The sequence below is a fragment of the Trifolium pratense genome, linkage group LG3 (assembly GCF_020283565.1).
Source record: "Trifolium pratense cultivar HEN17-A07 linkage group LG3, ARS_RC_1.1, whole genome shotgun sequence".
Taxonomy (NCBI): Eukaryota; Viridiplantae; Streptophyta; class Magnoliopsida; order Fabales; family Fabaceae; genus Trifolium; species Trifolium pratense.
Genome location: NC_060061.1, coordinates 17,904,721 through 17,927,078, shown reverse-complemented (window position 1 = coordinate 17,927,078; position 22,358 = coordinate 17,904,721). Strand labels below are relative to the sequence as shown.

General features: G+C 34.2%; 3 protein-coding genes and 2 pseudogenes across 5 annotated transcripts; 2 read left to right on the top strand and 3 right to left on the bottom strand.

Moving 5' to 3' along the window:
- Positions 1–705: 705 nt before the first annotated feature.
- Positions 706–1,329, top strand: LOC123914699 (protein DMP4-like). The gene has a single exon (XM_045965881.1). The coding sequence runs from the start codon at positions 706–708 to the stop codon at positions 1,327–1,329; it is 624 nt and encodes a 207-aa protein (XP_045821837.1).
- A 724-nt stretch (positions 1,330–2,053) lies between these two features.
- On the bottom strand, positions 2,054–3,750 carry LOC123916699 (isoflavone 7-O-methyltransferase-like). Its single transcript, XM_045968213.1, has 2 exons — positions 2,911–3,750; positions 2,054–2,374 (listed from the first exon to the last, which is right to left on the bottom strand). The coding sequence occupies exons 1-2, from the start codon at positions 3,676–3,678 to the stop codon at positions 2,072–2,074; spliced, it is 1,071 nt and encodes a 356-aa protein (XP_045824169.1). The 5' UTR covers positions 3,679–3,750; the 3' UTR covers positions 2,054–2,071.
- Positions 3,751–5,920: 2,170 nt separating this feature from the next.
- Positions 5,921–9,025, top strand: LOC123914698 (annotated as a pseudogene).
- Positions 9,026–11,937: 2,912 nt separating this feature from the next.
- Positions 11,938–13,572, bottom strand: LOC123914030 (annotated as a pseudogene).
- A 1,176-nt stretch (positions 13,573–14,748) lies between these two features.
- Positions 14,749–22,052, bottom strand: LOC123914035 (outer mitochondrial transmembrane helix translocase-like). Of its 3 annotated transcripts, none has more exons than XM_045965009.1 (11): positions 21,605–22,052; positions 21,369–21,485; positions 18,967–19,069; positions 18,388–18,483; positions 17,514–17,589; positions 17,199–17,268; positions 16,902–17,081; positions 15,983–16,105; positions 15,816–15,899; positions 15,341–15,526; positions 14,749–15,251 (listed from the first exon to the last, which is right to left on the bottom strand). In XM_045965009.1, the coding sequence occupies exons 6-10, from the start codon at positions 17,214–17,216 to the stop codon at positions 15,443–15,445; spliced, it is 489 nt and encodes a 162-aa protein (XP_045820965.1). In that variant the 5' UTR covers positions 17,217–17,268; positions 17,514–17,589; positions 18,388–18,483; positions 18,967–19,069; positions 21,369–21,485; positions 21,605–22,052; the 3' UTR covers positions 14,749–15,251; positions 15,341–15,442. The 3 variants fall into 3 exon arrangements, with proteins under 3 accessions (XP_045820965.1, XP_045820963.1, XP_045820964.1); XM_045965007.1 differs by lacking the exons at positions 18,967–19,069; positions 21,369–21,485; positions 21,605–22,052 and adding exons at positions 16,673–16,732; positions 17,377–17,470; positions 18,563–18,934; XM_045965008.1 differs by lacking the exons at positions 18,967–19,069; positions 21,369–21,485; positions 21,605–22,052 and adding exons at positions 16,673–16,732; positions 18,563–18,934.
- Between the last annotated feature and the right edge of the window lie 306 nt (positions 22,053–22,358).

Sequence of the window (22,358 nt, the reverse complement as noted above, 5' to 3'; positions counted from 1 at the left end):
ACTGTCTAATCTGATTCGGGGTCAGTTTTGGCATCAAGCGGGTGTATCCCCATCCTGATCGCAGTTGCGAGAGATCGAACCGTGGTCCTCCCTACCAAGTCCAGCGCTACCATTGGACCAATTAACGATTGGTAGGTCTTTCATTAATATTTTGATGAAGAAACTAAATTGATTTATTTTCTTTCATTTAAGAAACTAATTTTCTATTTCGTAAATTTGAAGTACTAAATTGTTCGAATCATACAATTTCGGGTAACGAAATATTGCTTTACTCAATGGTATTTTGTCTCCAAAGATCATTTTTAGCCTCAATTTTATTATTTAGCTCACTTAGGTAAATGTATCTAAATTCTAAATATAAATCCCATTTTTTTGTTTTGGTTAGCCGCGAAGTGACATTCACCACCAGAAACGCACACACCACTGTGAGGTCTCGGGTGTCCAACTTAGCAATCTTGATATTTGTCAGTTGAATTAGACCTTATAGACAAACATAAATCCTTTTTCCATTCAACTCAATTTCTTTTTTTCTTTTTTTTTGCTTTTACCATTCAACTGAATTTTCATTATTGCATATAAAGATCCCATACATCCCCCCAACTTCCATCTACACAGAAAATATGTCTTTTTAACAAACCTATGCATCAAAACAAAAGCTGATAAAAGCAAAACAGAAAATTAGGCATCTGAAAAATTCTTTAAATCATGAATGTTAAAGTATCACACCTATATGATGAACAAAAGCTACCACTTCTCCACAACATGGATGTTATAGAACCACAAAAGAACCTTATTCATAGAACCATCAATCAAACATGTAAAAGCACAGCACACTTAGCAAATCTTTTACCAACAGGCAGTGTCCTATCTTTCCAACTTCTATCACCAATATTCACAAACCAAGGTAAATGTGATGATTCAGTTACCAAGTTAATGACTTTATCGCTTTTATCACTCTGTGGTGCCTCATGCTTTTTACTATGCTTCACTGATAGCTTCAGAGACAAGAAAGGTAACATATGTTATGGTTTTGCCACATTTAAAGGCTTATGGATCATTGATGGATCAGCAAAACTTCCACATGAACTTGATTCAAAATATCAACTAAAGTTCATTGATTTCATGCATGCAATTATGTCAATCTTGGTGTTTTGTGCAATTGCATTGTTTGATCAAAATGTGGTAAAGTGCTTATTTCCTTCACCTTCACATGAGATGCATGAAATCCTTACTGCATTGCCAGTTGGAATTGGTGTTTTGTGTAGCATGCTGTTTGTTGCATTTCCTACTCATAGACATGGAATTGGTTTTCCACTTTCAACAAATTAACACTTTATATATAGTTCCTTTTTATATTATTTATATTTATGAAATGAATTCTCAAGTTTGTAACAATTATATATTGTGAGAGTATTTGCCTTCCTATTTGATATTGAGACTAAGTCGAAAATCATCAAAAAGTTGTCGTGCGAGGCCCTTAGTAAAGATGTCGGCTATTTGATATCGTGAAGGGACATGTAACATACGAATTTGGGCACGAGTAACTTTCTCACGCACAGGATTTCCGGAGAAATACATGGAGCCGACATTATAGCAATAAACTAGCGTGGCCTTTGAAAGAGAGGGCAATGTGGACTTCGGTAAAATATAGAAGATATTGTTATATTCTAATTTACATATTCTAATGTATATGAATAGAATTGAATTTCAATTCTACTTTATTGAATAAAACAAGTTTTACATAACATCAAGTTGTAACGTCAAAATCTGGTATAACTTGTGCAAGGTACTACAAACTGAATTGCATTTTAACTTGAGAAAATAATGTCACTACTAATTGTAGTTTTGAGTTTACAACTATTATTACGCAATAAAAAAAGCTTTACTTCTATTATGACACAATAAAAAACAATTATGATGTAAATTACATAAAGGCTTAAGGATAGATCCTCCGCAATTGTGATTGTGAGGGGGCTGAAATCATTTGATACTAGAACCGACCCCCGGACCAGATTAGGCAGTCCAGTGGATCGGATACTGGTAGTGAAAACAAAAAAAGAAAAATAAAGGCCTAAGGATAAAGCTCAATTAGAGACCTAAAACCAAATGTAGGGAATATCTTGTAAGTTTTGAAGCCTGCTCGTAAGAAAAGTTGCTTCCATTCCTTTTCATTTCTCTCTTTTCCATTGAGACTGGTCATCATAATCACATCAAATAAAAGCTTTACTTCTGTCATTTCATGTTCATCTTGTTTTTCATTTATTACGATATCTATGATGATCACTTTTCCTCCTTTCCCCTTTCCTGATATAGCAGCCTTGCAATTTTTGAGTATCTTAATGCAATCATCATCACTCCAATTGTGTAGCACCCACTGCAAAAATAGTAATACATATAATATTACATAAGAAATTGCCAATAACTTTTGCTAATGATATTTATACTACATTAATGAAGAGTTGAACTTATATTTTAATTTCAAAACAAGTACTAGTATGAGCTATGAACCACAACCATTAACGAGTAGGAACGTTCGTGGTTTAGTTGAGAAAGGAAACCGAAGAAAATTTGTTCATCCCAACCTAAATCGTATAAATGTCAGGTGTACCGACTCTGTGGTTCCAAATAGAAGTACTTTGCAAAAACCAAACTATACTTTTTTAAACCGAATTTTGCCAAATTGCTATTGGTATAATTAACTGAAAATTAGGAAATTTGAAAATATCATTAGCAAAAGTTATTGGCAGTTTTTGATTTTTTGAACAGTCCTATAGATGCAGACATCAAACGCGACACTAATGCACGAAAATTATTGACAATAATTTGAGAAAACAATTTAACTAATTAGAGTATAACATCTAATTAAGACAAGAAAAAGGGTGTCATCATAATTCTTGTTGAATGATATACCTTGAGCAAAACAACATCAGCTTGAGGGATAGACTTAAACATGTTCCCACCAACAAAACTCAAGTTGTTGCTTCCTACTAATCCAGAAACAACCTGTGGAAGGTCCAAGACAATGTACTTGAGGTCTGGAAACGCCTCACATATAATTTTAGCTGTGTTTCCAGTTCCACCACCAACATCGACCAACGAACCAATCCCTTCAAAAACAGACCTACATTCACTCAATGCCAACCTGACAACACGAGAATCACTTTCCATAGCCTCATTAAAAGTATTCAAGTATGCAGAATTTTGATGAATGAAATCCCAATAACTTTCAGGGCCTAATGCAGTCTCAACAACTGTGAGATCCTCCCCAGAAGTCCATTTCCCCAAATGATTGTAGGAATCAACGAGAATGGGAGTGCTTAGAAACCGAACCATGGAAGATAAACAATGATCAGTGCCAGAGACAAGAAGTTGTGCTGTTGGAGTAAGAGCATATCTTTCTTGGTTGTCTTGAATTTTGACAATTGCAAAGAAATCAATGTGTGCTAATAATCGCATGAGTCGTTGGACGCATGTTTGTTTGGATTGTGGAACTTTAAGAGCTGAAACAAGCTCGGAAAGAGTAATGGGTTGGGCATGATTGTAGATGATATCCGGTATTTTAAGGTCAATGGCCCATTTGACAGACATGGGATTGAGGAAGCTGAACATGACTTTGTACAAGTGAGCTTGAGCTTGGAGAAGCTCAGTTGCATTGTATAAGCCATTTTTAGAAGCCATTTGAATTAATAATAAGAATGAAATTGAAGATGATGATTTGTGTTATTTAATTTAATGTTTGTAATAAACTTGTGCTCTGCGATGAATGAACTTAAAGGGTGCTCTGCTTGCTATTTATATACAGTACTACTCATCGGTTCAATGCAAACACATCACAAGTCACGCTTCTCTTTTTTGAATTCTACAAAAGTCAATCAATGCTGGTTGTGCAATTTTTCATACTGCCATGTGAATTATGTGAACAATATGAATGAAACGTACCTTCAACATGATTTTGGGTCAAATTTATATAGACAGAGTCGTTCTAACAATCTTTAGTTGATCATGCGTAAAATGCAGAGGACTAAGATTGTGTGCACCGTTTAAGACCCTTCTAACTTCATCGAAGTCAGTCGGATATAGGCCCCGTTTGAATTAACTTATTTTTTTAGTTTATCTAAACAGCTTATGCAATATAAATTAGGTTTTATGTTATTTTATAAGTTCACACTAGTGAAAATTGTATTTTTATAAACTATTTTATCATAAACTATCTCGACAAAATTATAATAATAAGTAAAAATTGCATAAGCTGTTTGCATAAGCTCAAAAATAAGTTAATCCAAACTGGACCATAATTTGTCCGATTAATATATGATGGTTTAGATTTTAAAGTTCAAATTTTGGATTTATTGAAAAAATCAAATTTGAAGTTTAAACTAAAACTTTAGATATGCTAACTGCATGCAATCAGATGATATTGAAATCAATTATCTGGTAACAGAACTGATCCAACATTTTAATTTAAGCTCCTGTATTCCTGTAATCAAATCATAATTTATCCCTCTATCTATATTTATAATTACATTTACGGTAATTGTCTAACATAGATGACATAGTACGCTTAACATCTCACAATGAATGGGATGTGTAGCTCAACTGTTTGAACTAATTGAGTTAAGAGTTAAAAGAATTGAATGTCTATAAGATAGATAAATAAATAAACTTAGCATCTCACAATGTCATTAGCAATTGACGTTCTTTCTTTAATAGCATGTATCACGTTCCTTTTATAATCCAGCTAATACCGTAACATGGAATTAATATCCAAATCTTTTTTTTTGGGTCAAGATATAGTGCAAATCTTTTTGCTGAATTAATGAAAAAGAAAACTTTATTATATTATAAGCATATTCTTTCCTCACTTTAAATAGTAAAACATACATAAGAAGATCTTACATGGTGATATCATACTTTGCTAACAAGTAGTCCCTACAATATCATGTAATACTTTTGCAACGTATACACGTTTTATTTCAATTATACAAAATTATCCAACTCAAATCAATTTTAAATAAAAGGGTAATTTTGTAAGTTTGTTATTTTTTCAACAAAACATCATAACCGTTTCTTACATTTTTGCGGGAGTGATGTTCTATTCGTGTGACTTCTTTTTTTTTTTTTGTTAATTATTGTGAGACTTACAATTAAACCCACTGACTTTTTTTCTTACTCGATGATGTCAAGCGTAATCATCATGGTAATAAAAATAAGTTAAAGAATACTTCATCCGGTCCTATATATAAGAAAAAATTTACTTTTTAGATTCATTGTGAAATTGATGTATCTAGACAATAATATAGTCTAAATACATTCATTCTACAATGAATCTAAAAAGTGAAATGTTTCTTATATATATATTTTGGGGCCTAGACAACAAATGGACCCCTGTGACTCCAAAGGATTTGGATCCTCTCCAATTTTTCCTCATGTTTTCTCTCATTTTTCTTAATATAAAGGTTGATAAATTACAAAGAATAAAAAGAAGAGAAAACATGAGGGAAAATTGGAGATGATCCAAATTCAACTCCAAAACGTGTAATAATGGTTAAGTCACGTTGCTCTTTTATGAATTCTACACATGTTAATGGGGGAATGAGGTTGTGTGCACTAGGACCCCTCTAAAAATGTAGGTTTAAATGCAATTTAGACCCTACACGTTTTACAATTGTGCAATTTTAATACCCAAGTTTCACAATTGTTCGCTTTTATAGTCCCCAAGTTTCAATTGATCGATTTTAAAATTGAACAATTGTGAAACTTGAGGAGTTAAAATCACACAATTGATACTTGAGGGTCTGAAATCGCACAATTATAAACTTTGAGTGGTCAAAACTATATTCAAGCAAAAAATGTATAATTATTTCCACATGAACTTGATGAAAAATATCAACTACGGTTCATTGATTTCATGCATGCAATTATGTCAATCTTGGTGTTTTGTGCAATTGCATTGTTTGATAATAATGTGGTAAAGTGCTTATTTCCTTCACCTTCACATGAGATGCATGAAATCCTTACTGCATTGCCGGTTGGAATTGGTGTTTTGTTGCATTTCCTACTCAAAGACATGGAATTGGTTTTCCACTTTCAACAAATTAACACTTTATATACAGGTCCTTTTTATATTATTTATATTTATGAAATGAATTCTCAAGTTTGTAACAATTATATATATATATATATATATATATATATATATATATATATATATATATATATATATATATATATATAGTGAGAATATTTGTCTTCCTATTTGCCTTGCTAATTTATGCATAATCATGTGTATACATATACCACTACTAGAAAAATTAAATTTAGAGAGGAAAGGAATCCGTCGCTAATGTGTTAAATTTCTGTCACACAGAGTCGTATAACAAAGAGTTTTATTTGTATACATAAAAGGAGCTGTTGGGTTAGTGTGAAAGGGAGAGAGGAAAACACGAAGGACCTAGCGTGTGGCTTCTCAACTGTGAGTTTTTCTTCGCACTTAGCTTTTGTTTTTCTGAGTTCTTTAGTTTTTTACTACAAAAATATCATGGTGGCCACAAAACACGAAGGACCTGCTGTGATCTTGGCACAACATACTCTTGTGTTGCTGTGTGGCTTGATGATCAAAATCGAGTCGAAATTATTCACGACGATCAAGGCAACAGAATTACACCTTCTTTTGTTGCTTTCACCTATGATCAAAGGTTGATTGGTGATGCTGCAAAAAATCAGATTGCTTCTAACCCAACCAACACTGTCTTTGGTAAGTTCCTATTCTCTAATATACTACTCCTTCCGTCTCAAATTTTTGGTCTTTTAGCATTTTAGTTTGGCGTAAATATCACATTCGTCCATGTATGTATGCTTTTTTGGTTTTAGTCCCCATCGTTTTAAAAACGTCACCGAATGTGCAAATCTTGTTAATTTTCGTCTCTCGCGTTAAAAAACGACTGCGTTTGTAACTAATTGGTACTTTGAGCTAATTGGTAGCTACCAATTAGCTACAAACGCAGTCGTTATACAGCGAATAAAACCACAAAAGTGCATACATACATGAACGAATGTGATATTTAAGTCTTTTAGTTTTGTCCCAAAACTTTGGTTTTTTAAGAAACCAAGACACAATTAATGATATTTTACCATTTATACCCTTACAAAAAGTTAAAGCATTCATTAAATGGACCAAAGTTTTGGGACGGCGGGAATATTATGTATCTAATGTTATTATGACGATTTTAAATAGCTTTTGCAGTCATGTCACGACTATTATATCGTTGAGAATCTTATTCAAATGCAGTTTTTGTAGTCTCAATTGTATGGTGAAAAACTATGTGATGAGAAATAACTAATATGAATTTATTTTATATTTAGATGCTAAGAGGTTAATCGGTAGAAAGTTTAGTGATTCTGTTGTTCAGAATGATATGGTGTTATGTTATGGTCATTCAAGGTGGTTGGGGTCAATGACGACAAACCCATGATTGTTGTTAATTACAAGGGTCAAGATAAGCACTTTTGTGCTGAGGAAATAAATATCATCTATGGTCCTCACAAAGAATGCGGTTGTTACAGTGCCTGCTTACTTCAATGACTCTCATCGAAAAGCCACCATAGACGCTGGTACTATTGCTGGCCTTAATGTCATCCGGGTAATCTATGAACCAACAGCTGCTGCTTTGGCATATGGCCTTGACAAGAGAACTGACCTTGGTGGTGGGACGTTTGATGTGTCTCTCTTTACAATTGAGGATAACGTTTTTCATGTGAAGGCCACTGCTGACAACACTCACCTCGGAGGAGAGGACTTTGATAATAGAATAGTGAACTACTTTGCACAAGAGTTTAAAAACAAGAACAAGGTGGACATTACTGGAAACCCAAGAGCCTTAAGGAGGTTGAGAACGGCATGCGAGAGAGCAAAAAGGACTCTTATCTTTTTCTTCTTTCACCACCATTGAGGTTGACTCTTTATTTCAAGACATTGACTTCTTTACATCAATCACCCGTGCCAAGTTCGAGGAAATCAATATGGATCTTTTTGATTAGTGTTTGAAAACCATTGAAAGTTGTCTTATTGATGCCAAGATGGACAAAAGTTCTATCCATGATGTTGTCCTTGTTGGCGGCTCTTCTAGAATTCCAAAAGTACTACAGCTGTTGCAAGAGGTTTTCACAGGGAAGGAATTATGCGAGAGCATCAACCCTGACGAGGCTGTTGCTTATGGTGCAGCTGTCCAGGCTGCTATGTTATGTGATGGTTAATTTTAAGAATGTTCCAAACTTGGTGTTGCGAGATGTTACGCCATTGTCAATTGGTGTATTAGAAAATGGTGATATCATGGATTTTTTTATTACTAAGAACACTAGCATTCCATTCAAGAAGACAAAGGAACATGAAACAATTGAAGATAACCAAGATTTTGTTGATATTAGGGTTTATGAGGGTGAGAGATTAAGAGCAAGCGACAATAATCTGCTTGGTTCTATTAAACTTTCTATCCTCCCAGCTCCTCGTGGTCACCGTGTTGAGATAAGCCTTGCTATCGATGAAAGTGGCATCTTAATCGGTTCTGTTAAAGAAAAATCCACTGGTAGTAAGAAAAAGATTACAATTACTAATGAAAAATAAAAGTTGTCATCTGAAGAAATTAAAAAAATGATCAGAGAACTTGAAAATTACCGCATTGAAGATGAGAAATTTCTAAGGAAGGCCAATGTGATGAATGCATTAGATTTATGTGTTTACAATATCAAGAATGCTCTAAAGAAGAAGGAGGTTAAAGTAAAGCTATCATCAAAAGAAAAAGACCGGATTGATCGTGCAATTACTAAGGCCACAGATCTGCTTGACGGTGCCCAACAGAGGGAAATAGATGTTCTTGAAAATCATCTAAAGGAGATTGTGAGTAGTATACTCCAACAAATTATTGGTAGATATGTTTAATTTTTTGTTTAGTCAATTGGTTTTTTAAATTGTTGCAGTTGAAACTATGAATTAGATACTTGTTTTTTAGTTTAGTTCATTATTTGATTTTTTTTTATAGGAATTACTGTTCCAAAAGCTAATTCAAAAATTATTTCATTAGTTTGTTGGAATTTTGTGTTGCCTTAATATGCCTCGCTAACCCGATAATATCAAACAGCTCCCTTTGCAGATTCTGCACTAATTTTATCAGGAAATGATTTCCTTATTGCCAGTTTAGGCAGCAATAAGTTGATCACGAATGCAAGTTTATATTCGATTGTAAAATAAGATATCGGTTAATTGCAAATTGAAGTCTATTCACAAAAGGAAACAATGAAAAAATTAAAAAGAAAAAAATTAGAAACTCCAACATAGCTTTCTGAGTCGGTTTCGTAACTCCAGCCTTACATTTTCATTGGTTATTATGATATCTTTTGAAACAGTTTGTACCTCAGCAGAGACATTTAACATACTATCGAAATCTGCAGCAAAGCAGATGTTGATAGGAAGTTCAAAAGCAGGATCGGGAAGTGAGATATTATACGAACCAGGAATACTAACTGTCATTCCAGCACCCTCTTGAAAATCAATCATAACACTGGATTTGTTATCTTCAATCGTAACATTTACTTTTTTATTTATCACTATTTTTCCAAGTATTGGTTCTGCTGCAAGAGACATCCGGGTAAGATATTGATGAACATTCTTTGGAACATTCTTAAGGCCTCCGCTTAACGAAACAGCTTGGATTGCTGCACCATATGCAACAGCCTCATCATGATCAAACAGTTTCACCCTCTTCTTGAAAAAGTCCTGTAGAAGATTTTGCATATTGGGAATCTTTGATGAGCCACCAACAAGTACGACATCATCTTCACTACTCGTGTCTATTTTAGCATTAGTAAGACAACTCTCAACGGTATTCATATACTTTTCAAAGAGGTCCATGTTGAGTTGCTCAAATTTAGCCCGAGTGATTGAGGGACGAAAGTAAATATCCTAACATATAGCATCAACTTCAATTGTGACCTCAGTGCAATAAGAAAGTGTCCTTTTTGCCCTCTCACGCAAAATTCTCAACCTCCTATGTGCCCTTGAATTTCCAGTAACTTCAATTCCATGCCTCCTTTTGAACTCCTTCACAAAATGGTTCACCATTCTATCACTAGAATCCTCTCCTCCAAATTTTGTCTCTGCCGTTGCCTTTATTTCAAACTTGTCACCCTTGAGTGTGATGAGAGAGGCACCAAAAGTTCCACCACCAATATCACAAATAAAAATATTTCTATTTTCAACACAATTTGCACTGGTATGAAGACCATATGTAAGAGCTGCAGCGATTGGTTCGTTAATTATTTGCATTACATTAAGGCCAGGAATGACACCAGCATCTTTCGTGGCTTCCCGTTGAGAGTTGCAAAAATAAGCAGGTATATATAGGTCATAGACATGGAATTGACTTTCCACTTTCAACAAATTAACACATTATATATAGGTCCTTTTTATATTATTTATATTTATGAAATGATTTTCTAAAGTTTGTAACAATTATATATGAATAGAATTGAATTTGAACTTTATTGAATAAAACAAGTTTTACATAATATCAATTTGTAATTACATCAAAGTCGGGTATAACTTGTGAAAGGCGCTACAAACAGAATTGCATTTTAACCTGAGAAAATAATGTCACAGAAAATACTAATTCTTGTTTCTTATTCTACTGATAAAGGGCCATCAATATCACTCGAGTTAAATCCAAACGGCTCCATCCAACTATGTTTTATCAGTAAGATTCGAACTTGTTATTCTGAGTTTACAACTATTATCAAATCGTTACATCAAAGACTATAACTTGTGATGGCACTACAAAACTATTTGCATTTTTGTTAAGATTTTGAAGTTGTTGATAAAAAAGAGAAGATTCACTATAAGAGCTTAGAAAGCTTGAGAGAGAATAGAAATTGTTAAATTTCATTCAATGTTGAGTATTGCTGCAAACAAACTTCATATTCACCACAGTATGTTCTGATAATCAGCAACGGCTTCCTAAGAAAAACTTTTCTAGATACTGCAATCTAATGGAGGAAAAAGAAGGTGCTTTGTTTGAACTTGCACCAGAAAGCTTTAATAAACAAACCTTCATACAACATGACAGGAACATGCTATTTTCAACGTCGATTTATTGAACTGAAACCTTTAGTGACCAATGAGTATCATAGGCAAGGTTAACAACAAACACCAACAAAGGCATGGCTACACCATCTTAAACAAGCTCCAATCAAACCAAAGCAGCTCATAAGAAATCTCTAAGAAATAGTAATTTCCAACAGATTTTTCATCAAGATAAATGCAGCAGGGATGTCATGTAGAGAATCATGAGCAAAAACCAAAATAATCCTTAAAACATGTATGAATTTGCAAACCTCAACAACTATTCACTTTGTCAAATTGAAGCAGCAAGCAACTAAAATTGATCTTCAAAGAGCATTTGAAACAAACTCACTAAATACTAGAATACCAATTTGACATAGGAAAGCTCCGCCGGGATTGAAGGCAAAGATTGAAATTGAATCGAAAAATGACAAAATAGAAAGCATAATAGCAGAACTGTCTTCCTTCAATAGGAAGGCTTGATTGTCTCAATAGGAATAATCTGCACCATTTCAGATTCTGAATGTTGACTGAAACTTCCGAAAACGAATTCAGAATTCCTTTCCTCCATGGTTGCAAAATCAGCATCTTGAACTTGACCAATGGTGGCAGAACCTGGATTAGTAACATCAACAGAAGTTGCATCTTCTTCACATTCATCAGCGGAAACATAATCAAGGTATCGCTGTTCCTTCTCCAATACCGGTACAGTGGCGGAATCAGAATGTGTTACTGGAGATTGCTACCAAGGCGATGATACCATGTTAAGATTTTTAAGTTGATAAAAAAGAGAAGATTCACGATAAGAGCATAGAAAGCTTGAGAGAGAATAGAAATTGTAAGATTTCATTTTGATAATTGATAGTGAATTTTGGTACAATAGTGGCTCTTATATAGAGCAATTTAGGGATCAACCAACTAACCAACTACTAACAAACTAATAACAAACTAATGGAAATGCTAACTAACTAATGGGAGCTTTTGGCTAATTATCAATATTCTTAACAATTTTAACCTGAGAAATTAATGTCACACATTGTTTCTCATTCCATTAGTAATTAGCCACATTTTTATCACATGAATTAAATATGAGTGGCTACTTTAGTACAATATATTAATATAAAACAGCAAAGTTACAACATGGATTAAGGATAAAGCTCAATTAGAGACCTAAAACCAAATGTGGGGAATATCTTGTAAGATTTGAAGCCTGCTTGTAAGAAAAGTTGCTTCCATTCCTTTTCATTTCTCTCTTTTCCATTGAGACTGGTCATCATAGTCACATCTAGTAAAAGCTTTACTTCTGTCATTTCATGCTCGTCTTCTTTTTCATTTATTACTACATCTATGATGATCACTTTTCCTCCTTTCCCTTTTCTTGATATTGCATTCTTGCAATTTTTGAGTATCTTTATGCAATCATCATCACTCCAATTGTGTAGCACCCACTGCAAAAATAGTAATACATTAATATTACCTAAAAAACTTTGTACCAATAGCTTTGGCTAATTATATTTACTAATTAGAATATAGCATCTAATTAAGACAAGAAAAAGGCGTCATCATAATTCTTGTTGAATGACATACCTTGAGCAAAACGGCATCAGCTTGTGGGATAGATTTAAACATGTTTCCACCAACAAAACTCAAGTTATTGCTTCCTGCTAAACCAGAAACAACCTGTGGAAGGTCCAAGACAATGTACTTGAGCTCTGGAAACGCCTCACATATAATTTTAGCTGTGTTTCCAGTTCCACCACCAACATCGACCAGTGAACCGATCCCTTCAAAAACAGACCTACAATCTCTCAAAGCCAACCTCACGACATGAGAATCACTTTCCATTGCCCATTAAAAGTATTCAAGTATGCAGAATTTTGATGAATGAAATCCCAATAACTTTCAGGGCCTAAAGCAGTCTCAACAACTGTGAGATCCTCCCCTGAAGTCCATTTCGCCAAATGATTGTAGGAATCAACGAGAATGGGACTGTTTAGAAACCGAACCATGGAAGATAAACAATGATCTGTGCCAGAGACAAGAAGTTGTGATGTTGGAGTAAGAGCATATCTTTCTTGGTTGTCTTGAAATTTGACAATTGCAAAGAAATCAATGTGTGCTAATAATCGCATGAGTCGTTGGACGCATGTTTGTTTGGATTGTGGAACTTTAAGAGCTGAAACAAGCTCGAAAAGAGTAATGGGATGGGCATGATTGTAGATGATATCTGGTATTTTAAGGTCAATGGCCCATTTGACAGACATGGGATTGAGAAAGCCGTACATGACTTTGTACAAGTGAGCTTGAGCTTGGAAAAGCTCACTTGCATTGTATAAACCATTTTTAGAAGCCATTTGAATTGAATTAATAATAGTGCTGAAATTGAAGATGATGATTTGTGTTGTTTTGTAATAAACTTGTGCTCTGCTGTGAATTAACTAAAGGGTGCTCTGCTATTTATATACTCATCGGTTCAACACAGTTGCTTCTACTATACTAAACAAATACTAAACTCTAAATACATAAAACGTGGTACACGTCAAGCTGCTCTTTTTTGAATTCTACAAATGTCAACGCGGGAATGTGGTTTGTGTGCAAAACTATATACTATACTATATATACTCTCTGTATGTGTACATGTGTGTAAAATAATGAAATGAATAATAAGGGTTTGGTCCACTCATTGAGTCATGTGTTCACAGCATGACTTGTAAGAGCATTAAAATAATGGAGCTTATAATATATATTGATACTATATAATATTTTACATGTGATGCAGAACTATATATTTATGTGAAGGAGAATTAAAATAATAATTGATAGTAATTGGTACAAGATGCTGTTAGTGAAATAGTTACTAATTGGTACTTAGCAATGTCAATGGATACATGTATATATAAACACTAAAAGTTTTTTATAATGAAGAGAATGTGCGAAGGTTTAATTTAGTATTTGAGTGAGGTGGAGAGTGAATATGCAAATAGAGATTAATGAATATATAACAAGTTAGTATTAATGAATAAATATGCAATTGCAGTCAAATCAAATTGCAGCCATGACCGATGGTTATTCTGGAAGTGATCTTGATGTAGTTGCTTGGAACAAATTATAGAGTTTTTTACCCATGAAGAGGGGAATTTTATTCCCAAAGTGATAATGGTGGTACCTTTTTTTTTTTTGAAGCAATGATGGGAACTTTTATTCCCATGTAGATGGTAATAATTTTTTGTGTGGAAAAGACTTTGCTATCCCCACTAAGCCCACTAACTCCATTACATGACTTCATGTACACATTATTTGTAAGAAAGGAAAGAAAAACTACCCTGTGTGAACTTTTTTTTTTTTGTTACATAAAGTTTTATTGATTAATTAGAAAAAACAAACATTTTATTAATATGCAGAGTTAAAATCAATGAATTCAAATAAAAGTAGTCTAAAAGTATAAATAATTCAAAAAAAAAACTTTTAATGAAAAATATAAATTATCATCCTCCTTATTTTACTTTTGCATATTTATAAGTTTAATTTGTAAAAATTTTGTCACTAAAAAAATAAAAATTATATTCTACAAAAAAAATATAAATTATCAAGTATAATTTTTTAAATGTATAGTAAAGAAATAATAGGGGCATTTTAGGTATTTAAACAATTATTCCTAGGAATCAATTTTTATAAGCCAAACACATTTTAGTTATTCCCGGGAATTTTGAAAATTCATTCCGAGGAATTTAATATACCATTCAAACACTTTTCTTACATTTTCCTTGGAAAAAGGTACCCATATTGATATTCCATGGAAAACTAATCCTAGGAATATATTTTGTATGCATGAATCAAACACACCCTACATAACAAAACCTCCCTTATTTCATGCTTCTGTAATCCAGATTTTGATATTTAATAATTTATATAATAATTGTGTTCATATATTGATTGAACCAGGTGCGTACTTCTGAATCAGTAAATTTGATTGTGAAGTGAAATGAACGATATGGAGATGTTGGTTCACGCCGAAAGAGTTCAGACTTCTATTTTCAGTGGAACCTCTTATGATGCTCACGCCGAAAGAGTTCAGACTTCTATTTTCAGTGAAACCTCTTATGATGCTCTACTTCGAGCATCTGGCAAATTTATCATCAATCTGCATCACAGATAGTACAAAAACTTAACATAAACAAAACAAACAAACAAAAATATAAAGGGGAAAGCAAAGCACAATATAGTACAGACCTTTCGTGGCAGCATCCAAATGACAGCCTCATCCAAGTCGAAAGGCTTATTGGTTGCAGCCAGCACTAGAACCCGTTCAGTATCCTTTGTAAGAAAACCATCCTAATTCACCATAAACTCATTCCTCATTATCCGCGTGGTCTCATGCTCCCTTGGCTTTTCTTTTTGACCTAGCATGCTGTCAACCTGAAACAAAACTCATTATGTCGAATGAAACTAATGGAATTACACATAAATTTAATTGAATCATGCAGAAATTGAATGAATGAAATTGATTCTAATTGCCTGAAATGTAACAGAAAATATTATCCTATTTCAATTGTAAAATCCACAAAACTGACCAATACTACACTACCCTTCTCACTGTATCCCCCCTCTGCTAACAGAGTTCCCTATATGTCAGGAACATTCCCAGTCATGTTAGCCTCTCAAAATTAATGCTACAAACAGTAAAACTTTGGTAAAAAACACTTACTTCATCGATAAATATGATACAAGGTGAAGCTTTACTCGCCAGAGAGAAAACAGCTTTCACGTACTTCTCACTTTCACCAGGCACCTGAAGCAAGAACATATAAGCTGGCATGCAGAAAAAATTGAAAGAGGTGAGAACAAAATACATCAGTGAGCCACAAATTTAACCTTAGACGTAATGCTCGAATTAGAAATGTTGATGAAGGTTGCACCAGCTTCAGTCGCAATAGCCTTCGCAAGCTTCGTTTTGCCTGTTCCAGGGGGGCCAAACAATAGTATACCCTGGCATGGCTGCACAAAGGGTAGTTCACAATGTGAATAGATAATGTGTTCAGCCTCTTCAAAAAGAATAGATAATGTGTTCAGCCTCTTCAAAAAGAATAGATAATGTGTTCAGACCATCACTAAATTTTTTAATAGTTTATTATCCACGCACAAAAAAATAAATGACCATTAGAAATTTAAAATCTAGATTGAGCTTAAACTGAATCTGAAAAAAAAATCCATTTTCTGAATTGAGCTTAAACCGAATTGCTGAGTAATTAATTACAACTGAATCTGAAAAAATCAATTTTCTGATTTGAGCTTAAACCGAATTGCTGTGTAATTAAGTACAATGTGCTGCAATCTATTTATAGATTGAGCTGCTAAGGGAGAATCTAACCGACAGTTTTCAGTAAGTTAGTTAGTTAGTTACAAGGGAGGTTTGGACAATTACAATAGAAACAGAAAGGTGCACAAGAGTCTATGTGAGATCTCATGACCTCATGTAAATGTACTCCTAATGTAATAACTAAAAAGCTCCTTCTGAAAACAGTTTATGTAAACCAATTGCCCACAAAAGATGCTTTAGCTTACGGATGTCAAGTTAAGTGGGGCCACAGAGCAGGCATCAGATAATGTGTTCGACGTGACACTCTAAACAAAAGAAATAAAGCCCATCAAAAGCACCATAAAAACCAATAAACTAAAGAAACCAGTAAAAGAGCATAGACAAATAGACAACCCATAAAGAGCATATACAAATTGCAAACCCGTAAAGAGCAGAGACAAATAATAAAATGCATTTCAATAAAAAAAGTAAAACCTTGGTTAATTTCCCTTTGCGAAAAAGCTCAGGCATCTTCAAAGGAAGCATTATCAACTCTTTCAGCGTATCCTTCACAGCTTCAAGAGCTCCAATATCGTCAAAAGTAACACCAGTCTCGCTTGGTGGAATAACATTAGCCAAAAGGCTCGCTTCGAATTCATTTTCTGCTACGATATCCTGATTGCAAACAACACAACAGGTGTTCATTAAGGAAGTTGGTCGAACTCCCCCAACTCCCAATAGAATAACTTTCAAGTAATAAAATATCAATGAACATCTCCGCATAGCAATCACCTTTTGAGACCTTCGCATGTTTTGTGGCTCACTTTGGCTAGACTGCAATATGCCAAATCCATGATTGATGCTGGGGAATAACATAACGACATTCCATTATTAAACTTCAATTAAGTACATATTATATTATATTATTATAAACATCAAGTAAAAAAACATGGTGCAGACTAGTAACCACCACTCCTAAGATAATACAATTGTTGACTCAGGATTAGGATTCTGCATCTGCATTAAGTGGTACGATACAGCCCAACCAACGATTTTATTGGCACCTTGTGTAACAAATCCAAAAGCACTTAATGGTAAAGAACATACATTCGCTCGAAAGTATCTGATCTTTTATGCACAAGGTCTCAAGTCCTTCACATTCAAGTTTATAATGCCTCAAAACCTACAAATAAAACTTGAAAGGTCGTAATTACTGTAAATTAAGAATCTAATTGCAACTGTAAACAATAAAATAAAATAACTGACTTCAAGGGACTTTGAACTAATTTGTAAAATAATCCATCAGAGTGTGTAATATCCCAAGATTTATCCTCTAAACTATTACCCTAATATGATTTTTATAGATATGAGAGAGACATCAAAACCACCCTCACCAAACCAACCATTCTTACATAACTGATATGAGAGACATTTTTTTTTTTTTATAAAACATTAGCGTGCACAGGCATCACATGATAACTATGACATCCCAACTATGTTGGCACCCCATAATCATCACCTATCATTTGCAGCACCCTAATAAATTTATTAGAAAGAAAGAAAAAAGAGACAAACTTGGGGGGACTAGACCAAAACCCAAGGAAACAAAAATACAAGGAACCTGCCACTGCCTCATTAAAAACCTTTCCTGGAAAACCCCAAGGGATAAAACCAAGGATAAGGGAAAAAGAGTGCAATGGGTTTAATGAAATCTAAAAGACGGAAGACCCATTAAATAAAAACCAAGGATATGAGAGACATTCAAATCATAAAAAAACAATGATTCACATGTATCCTTGGGAAATAAACTCCGAAAAGTAACTTGCATCGACTCTTTTTGACTGGTATCCAACAATTCGGATAACTCCCTAAGATACTTTGAATTACACAGTACCATACTGAAATAACTTAAAAGAGTCGTATAGCCTCCATCTCAATATTTTGCATGGATTAAAAATGAAAGAAAATACAAGGTACTTACAATGCGCAGTTGATGTACATTCCTTTTTATTGCGTGCGTCTCTATATCTCGAGACATATTCTGCTTTTGTGATGCTAGAAGTGCCTCAGCCCCATCCTAATAATTGCAGCAAAATCATTATTATGAATATTATATAAGGAAACACAACTAACAACATCCAGTCCACTGTATATACCTGTGGTATGCTGACTGTATTTCATTATGAAATATTTTCCTTAATAAAGAATAATAGCATCCAAGTTTCAGGATTTATAAAGTCTCAGACATATGTAATGTGCATGACAATGAAATATAAAAAATGGAGAGAGGAAAAAGTTAGTATGTGACAAAAGCACCCCAGTTTTTTATTTATTAAGTCTACTTAAAAGTTCAATTGGTATTAGTAGTTTGGTTAAATAGTGTTGTGGCTGGAATAGTCAAAAAACATCAAATATACACAGAATAAACTAATCTTATCTGCTGAATATAAATTAAAAAAGAAATGATACCATATATGCAAAACAATAAAATTACTCCATAAAAGAATAGTTTTGGAAATAAATTCAGTAACGTTTTGAAGAGGTAGAAGATATCACATGCCTAATTTGAATGCCTGTGCAGCCTGTGCAGAGGTAGAACTTTGCTTGGCGGTGCTGGTATTGAATCCATCTTTGAGTGTGTCTGCTTCTTTGCAAGATATAATCTGTCATCAAACGCCAAATAAAGATTCTTACAAGAGTTTTCAGTAAAAGTATGTGGTACAATTACAAAGGTTACATGCACGGCTTAATCTTAATATTAGACAAGAAAGGAAGCTTTATCTTACATCCAAAAGGCAACGGTGATCATAAATGAGCAACTTAGCATCAAAGTAATGTGCAAGTGCTTTTGCCAACGTCTCCTGGTATATTTCTAATCATGCAAAACAACAAAATTTTGCAACTAAGGGGAAAAAAAATTGAATGAAAAGAAATGGAACAGGTAATGTAATAGTCACACATCAGGTGGTCCGATGAGCAGAACATGCAGACTTAAGACAGACAGATTTTGACGGCAGTTTTGTTGTTCTTTATATTATATTTCAATGGTATAATGCATGCAGCAACCAACATCTTTTTGGTGCATTCGCTGCAAATAAATAAATGAAAACAGTGTGAATTAAAATCCATCAAAGAAAGGAACTAAACAATACGACTTATGAAAGGTTCAAGCAAGAGGCATAAAATACGGTAATAAATACGGGAAACTCTCAAAAGTTGTGTCTATATTTTTTTGCTCCAATGTTGCATTACGGATTGCACATGTCGCAGCATTAGTTGATGCAGCTGACGTAGATGTGCCACTAGGCACTTTCAAACAAGAATTTAATTCATCGAGGTCATGTGAAATAGGATCGTGATCAACCTTTGGTTTAAAGTCTAGACTTCCATAAGAGATGTCAGAAGACAGTCTTGTTTGCAGATTTAAACGATCTCTTTTAAGGTCGTTATCACTCACTATCTTGAAAATCTAAATTTGAAATAGGTTAAGAAAAATCACTCGTGCACGTAGGAATGAATACATAGTGTTGAAAATTCCGCCTTCATTGTGGTCCGCCCCCATCCGCCTAATTGCGGCATTTGGGCTGCCTTCATTGCAACCCAAATGCCGCAATTAGTCGAATGGGGGCGGATCGCAATGAAGGCGAAATTTACAACACGTATCCATTTCTACGTGCACGAGTGGTTTTTCTTAACATATTTCAAATTTCAAGACAGTGAATGATGACGACCTTCAAAGGGATCGTTTAAATCTACAAACAGAGTGTCTTCTGACATCTGGAAGTCTAGACCTTAAATCAAAGGTTGATCACGATCCTATTTCACATGACCTCGATGAATTAAATTTTTGTTTGAAAGTGCCTAGTGGCACATCTACGTCAGCTGCATCAATTACTGCTGTGACGTGTGCAATCCGTAATGCAATATTGGAGCGAAAAAATATAGACACAACTTTTGAGAGTTTCCCATATTCATTACCGTATTGTATGCCTCTTGCTTGAACCTTTCATAAGTCGTATTGTTTAGTTCATTTCTTTGATGGATTTTAATTCATACTATCTTCATTTATTTATTTGCAGCGAATGCACCAAAAAGATGTTGGTTGCTTCATGCATTATACCATTGAAATATAAAGAACAACAAAACTGCTGTCAAAATCTGTCCGCATGTTTTGCTCGCCGAACCACCTGGTGTGTGACTATTACATTACTGTTTCATTTCTTTTCATTCAAAATTTTTTCCCCACTTAGTTGCAAAATTTTGTGAGAAAGAACAACCAACAAAGAGAGAAAAGTAGAGAGAAACCAATTCCCGTTTTTGACACAGCAGCCTCACTAAAACATCGATTCCCGATTTGTTAACCGTTGGATTTGGCCGAAATTTGGAGGGCAGGTTCGCAGCTCCAGGGGCTACAGTTTCACCGTTCGGATCGTCGAATTCAGGTCTGGTTTGGGAGAAATTGCGTCTGCAGTGCTTCAGGTTTTTTGGGATTTTTGTATCTTGTTCTTGTTTGGTAAGCTTTAGTGCTTTGTTGTGTAATTGGTTGTTAGCACTTGTTTTGTGCCTCACTTTGAGACTCTTTTGTACCTTATTTGATTATAGTGGAGCTATTTCTTTGGCCTGGACACTCGTGGTTCTTTACTCTCACATCGAGGGTTTTCCACGTTAAATTTAGATTTTCCTATGTCTTACTCTTAAGTCTTGATCAAACATTACATCCAACTTACCAACAAAAGTCAAGCAAAACAAAGAAGCAAAAGTAAAGTCTGGAACACTTAAATTAATAAAGTAACTAAATTAAAACTCAAGTTCATCATCAAAGTCTAAGTCTAAAAATCATCCTCAAAGGCATATTCAACATAATCCCCATCGGCCTCCACCTCATTATCTTCAACCTCATCCCGGCGGGATCGACTACACTGATAAAAAAGTATAAATACACATTATATGTTAAAATACTACCTGTGTGGGCTTGATCTTACATGACCGTCGACCTAAGTACCGACCCTGCAATACATGGCTGCAACTTTGGTCCGAACCAATGGTAAACTTGGAGGATGAAATATGTATGGTTGGAGTCTGCAGCATTATCAAGATTTGAACAATTATATAAAGAAAATTTAGGGTTATTAAAAGAATGAATGAACTCTAGCTACTAAAATTGAATTTACCTCAGCAATCTGAGACAACATACTCACCAATGAGCGACGGAACTTCAAATGAAAAAGTAAAATCAACCTCCGCCTCCTACAAATCTTCATCCTCTGAGATAAAACAAGACTGTCGGTCTTGTAATAAATCTTCGTCGGTCTTGCTTTATCTTTCAGAGGATGAAGATTTGTTCCGACGCACCAGATTCTTCATCCGAAGATACATATTCATGATTATGTCTGAATCTTGAAGAATCCATGAAAATGTAGGTGAAAGAATGTTAGGGTTTGTTTGGATTTGCGAGAGAGAAAGGTGTGGAGAAAAGAATGAGAGTTGTTGAGGGGGGAGAAGGAGAGTTTGTTTTCGGCAGAGAGAAGTTGTTGAGAGTGAGTTGTTGAGAAAAGTTAGGTGAGATAATAATTTAAATGAAATGTGTTTGGTTCAATTTTTAGAAGTATGTGGGAGGGAAGAGGAATGAAGCAAAATCTCTGCTAAACACATTTTTTGCTTCCGCAAATTGGAGGGATTTGGAGAGGAGAGGAGAGGAGGTAGTTTATTATAATTTTAATTATATTGACATTATCCTTAAATTTATTTTAAAATGTCACAATTATCCTTATTGATAAATTAAGAAAGGTTATGGACTTATGCTGCTGCTTTCGTTGCCCGTTGCGCATTACTTTTCTTTTTCTTCTTTTTCGATAAATGCATTACTTTTCTTTCATTCATTGTTTTCAAATTTATCTTATTTTCTACTAACGTTTTTATTTTTAGTTTTTAATATATTTGTTTTCAGTTTTC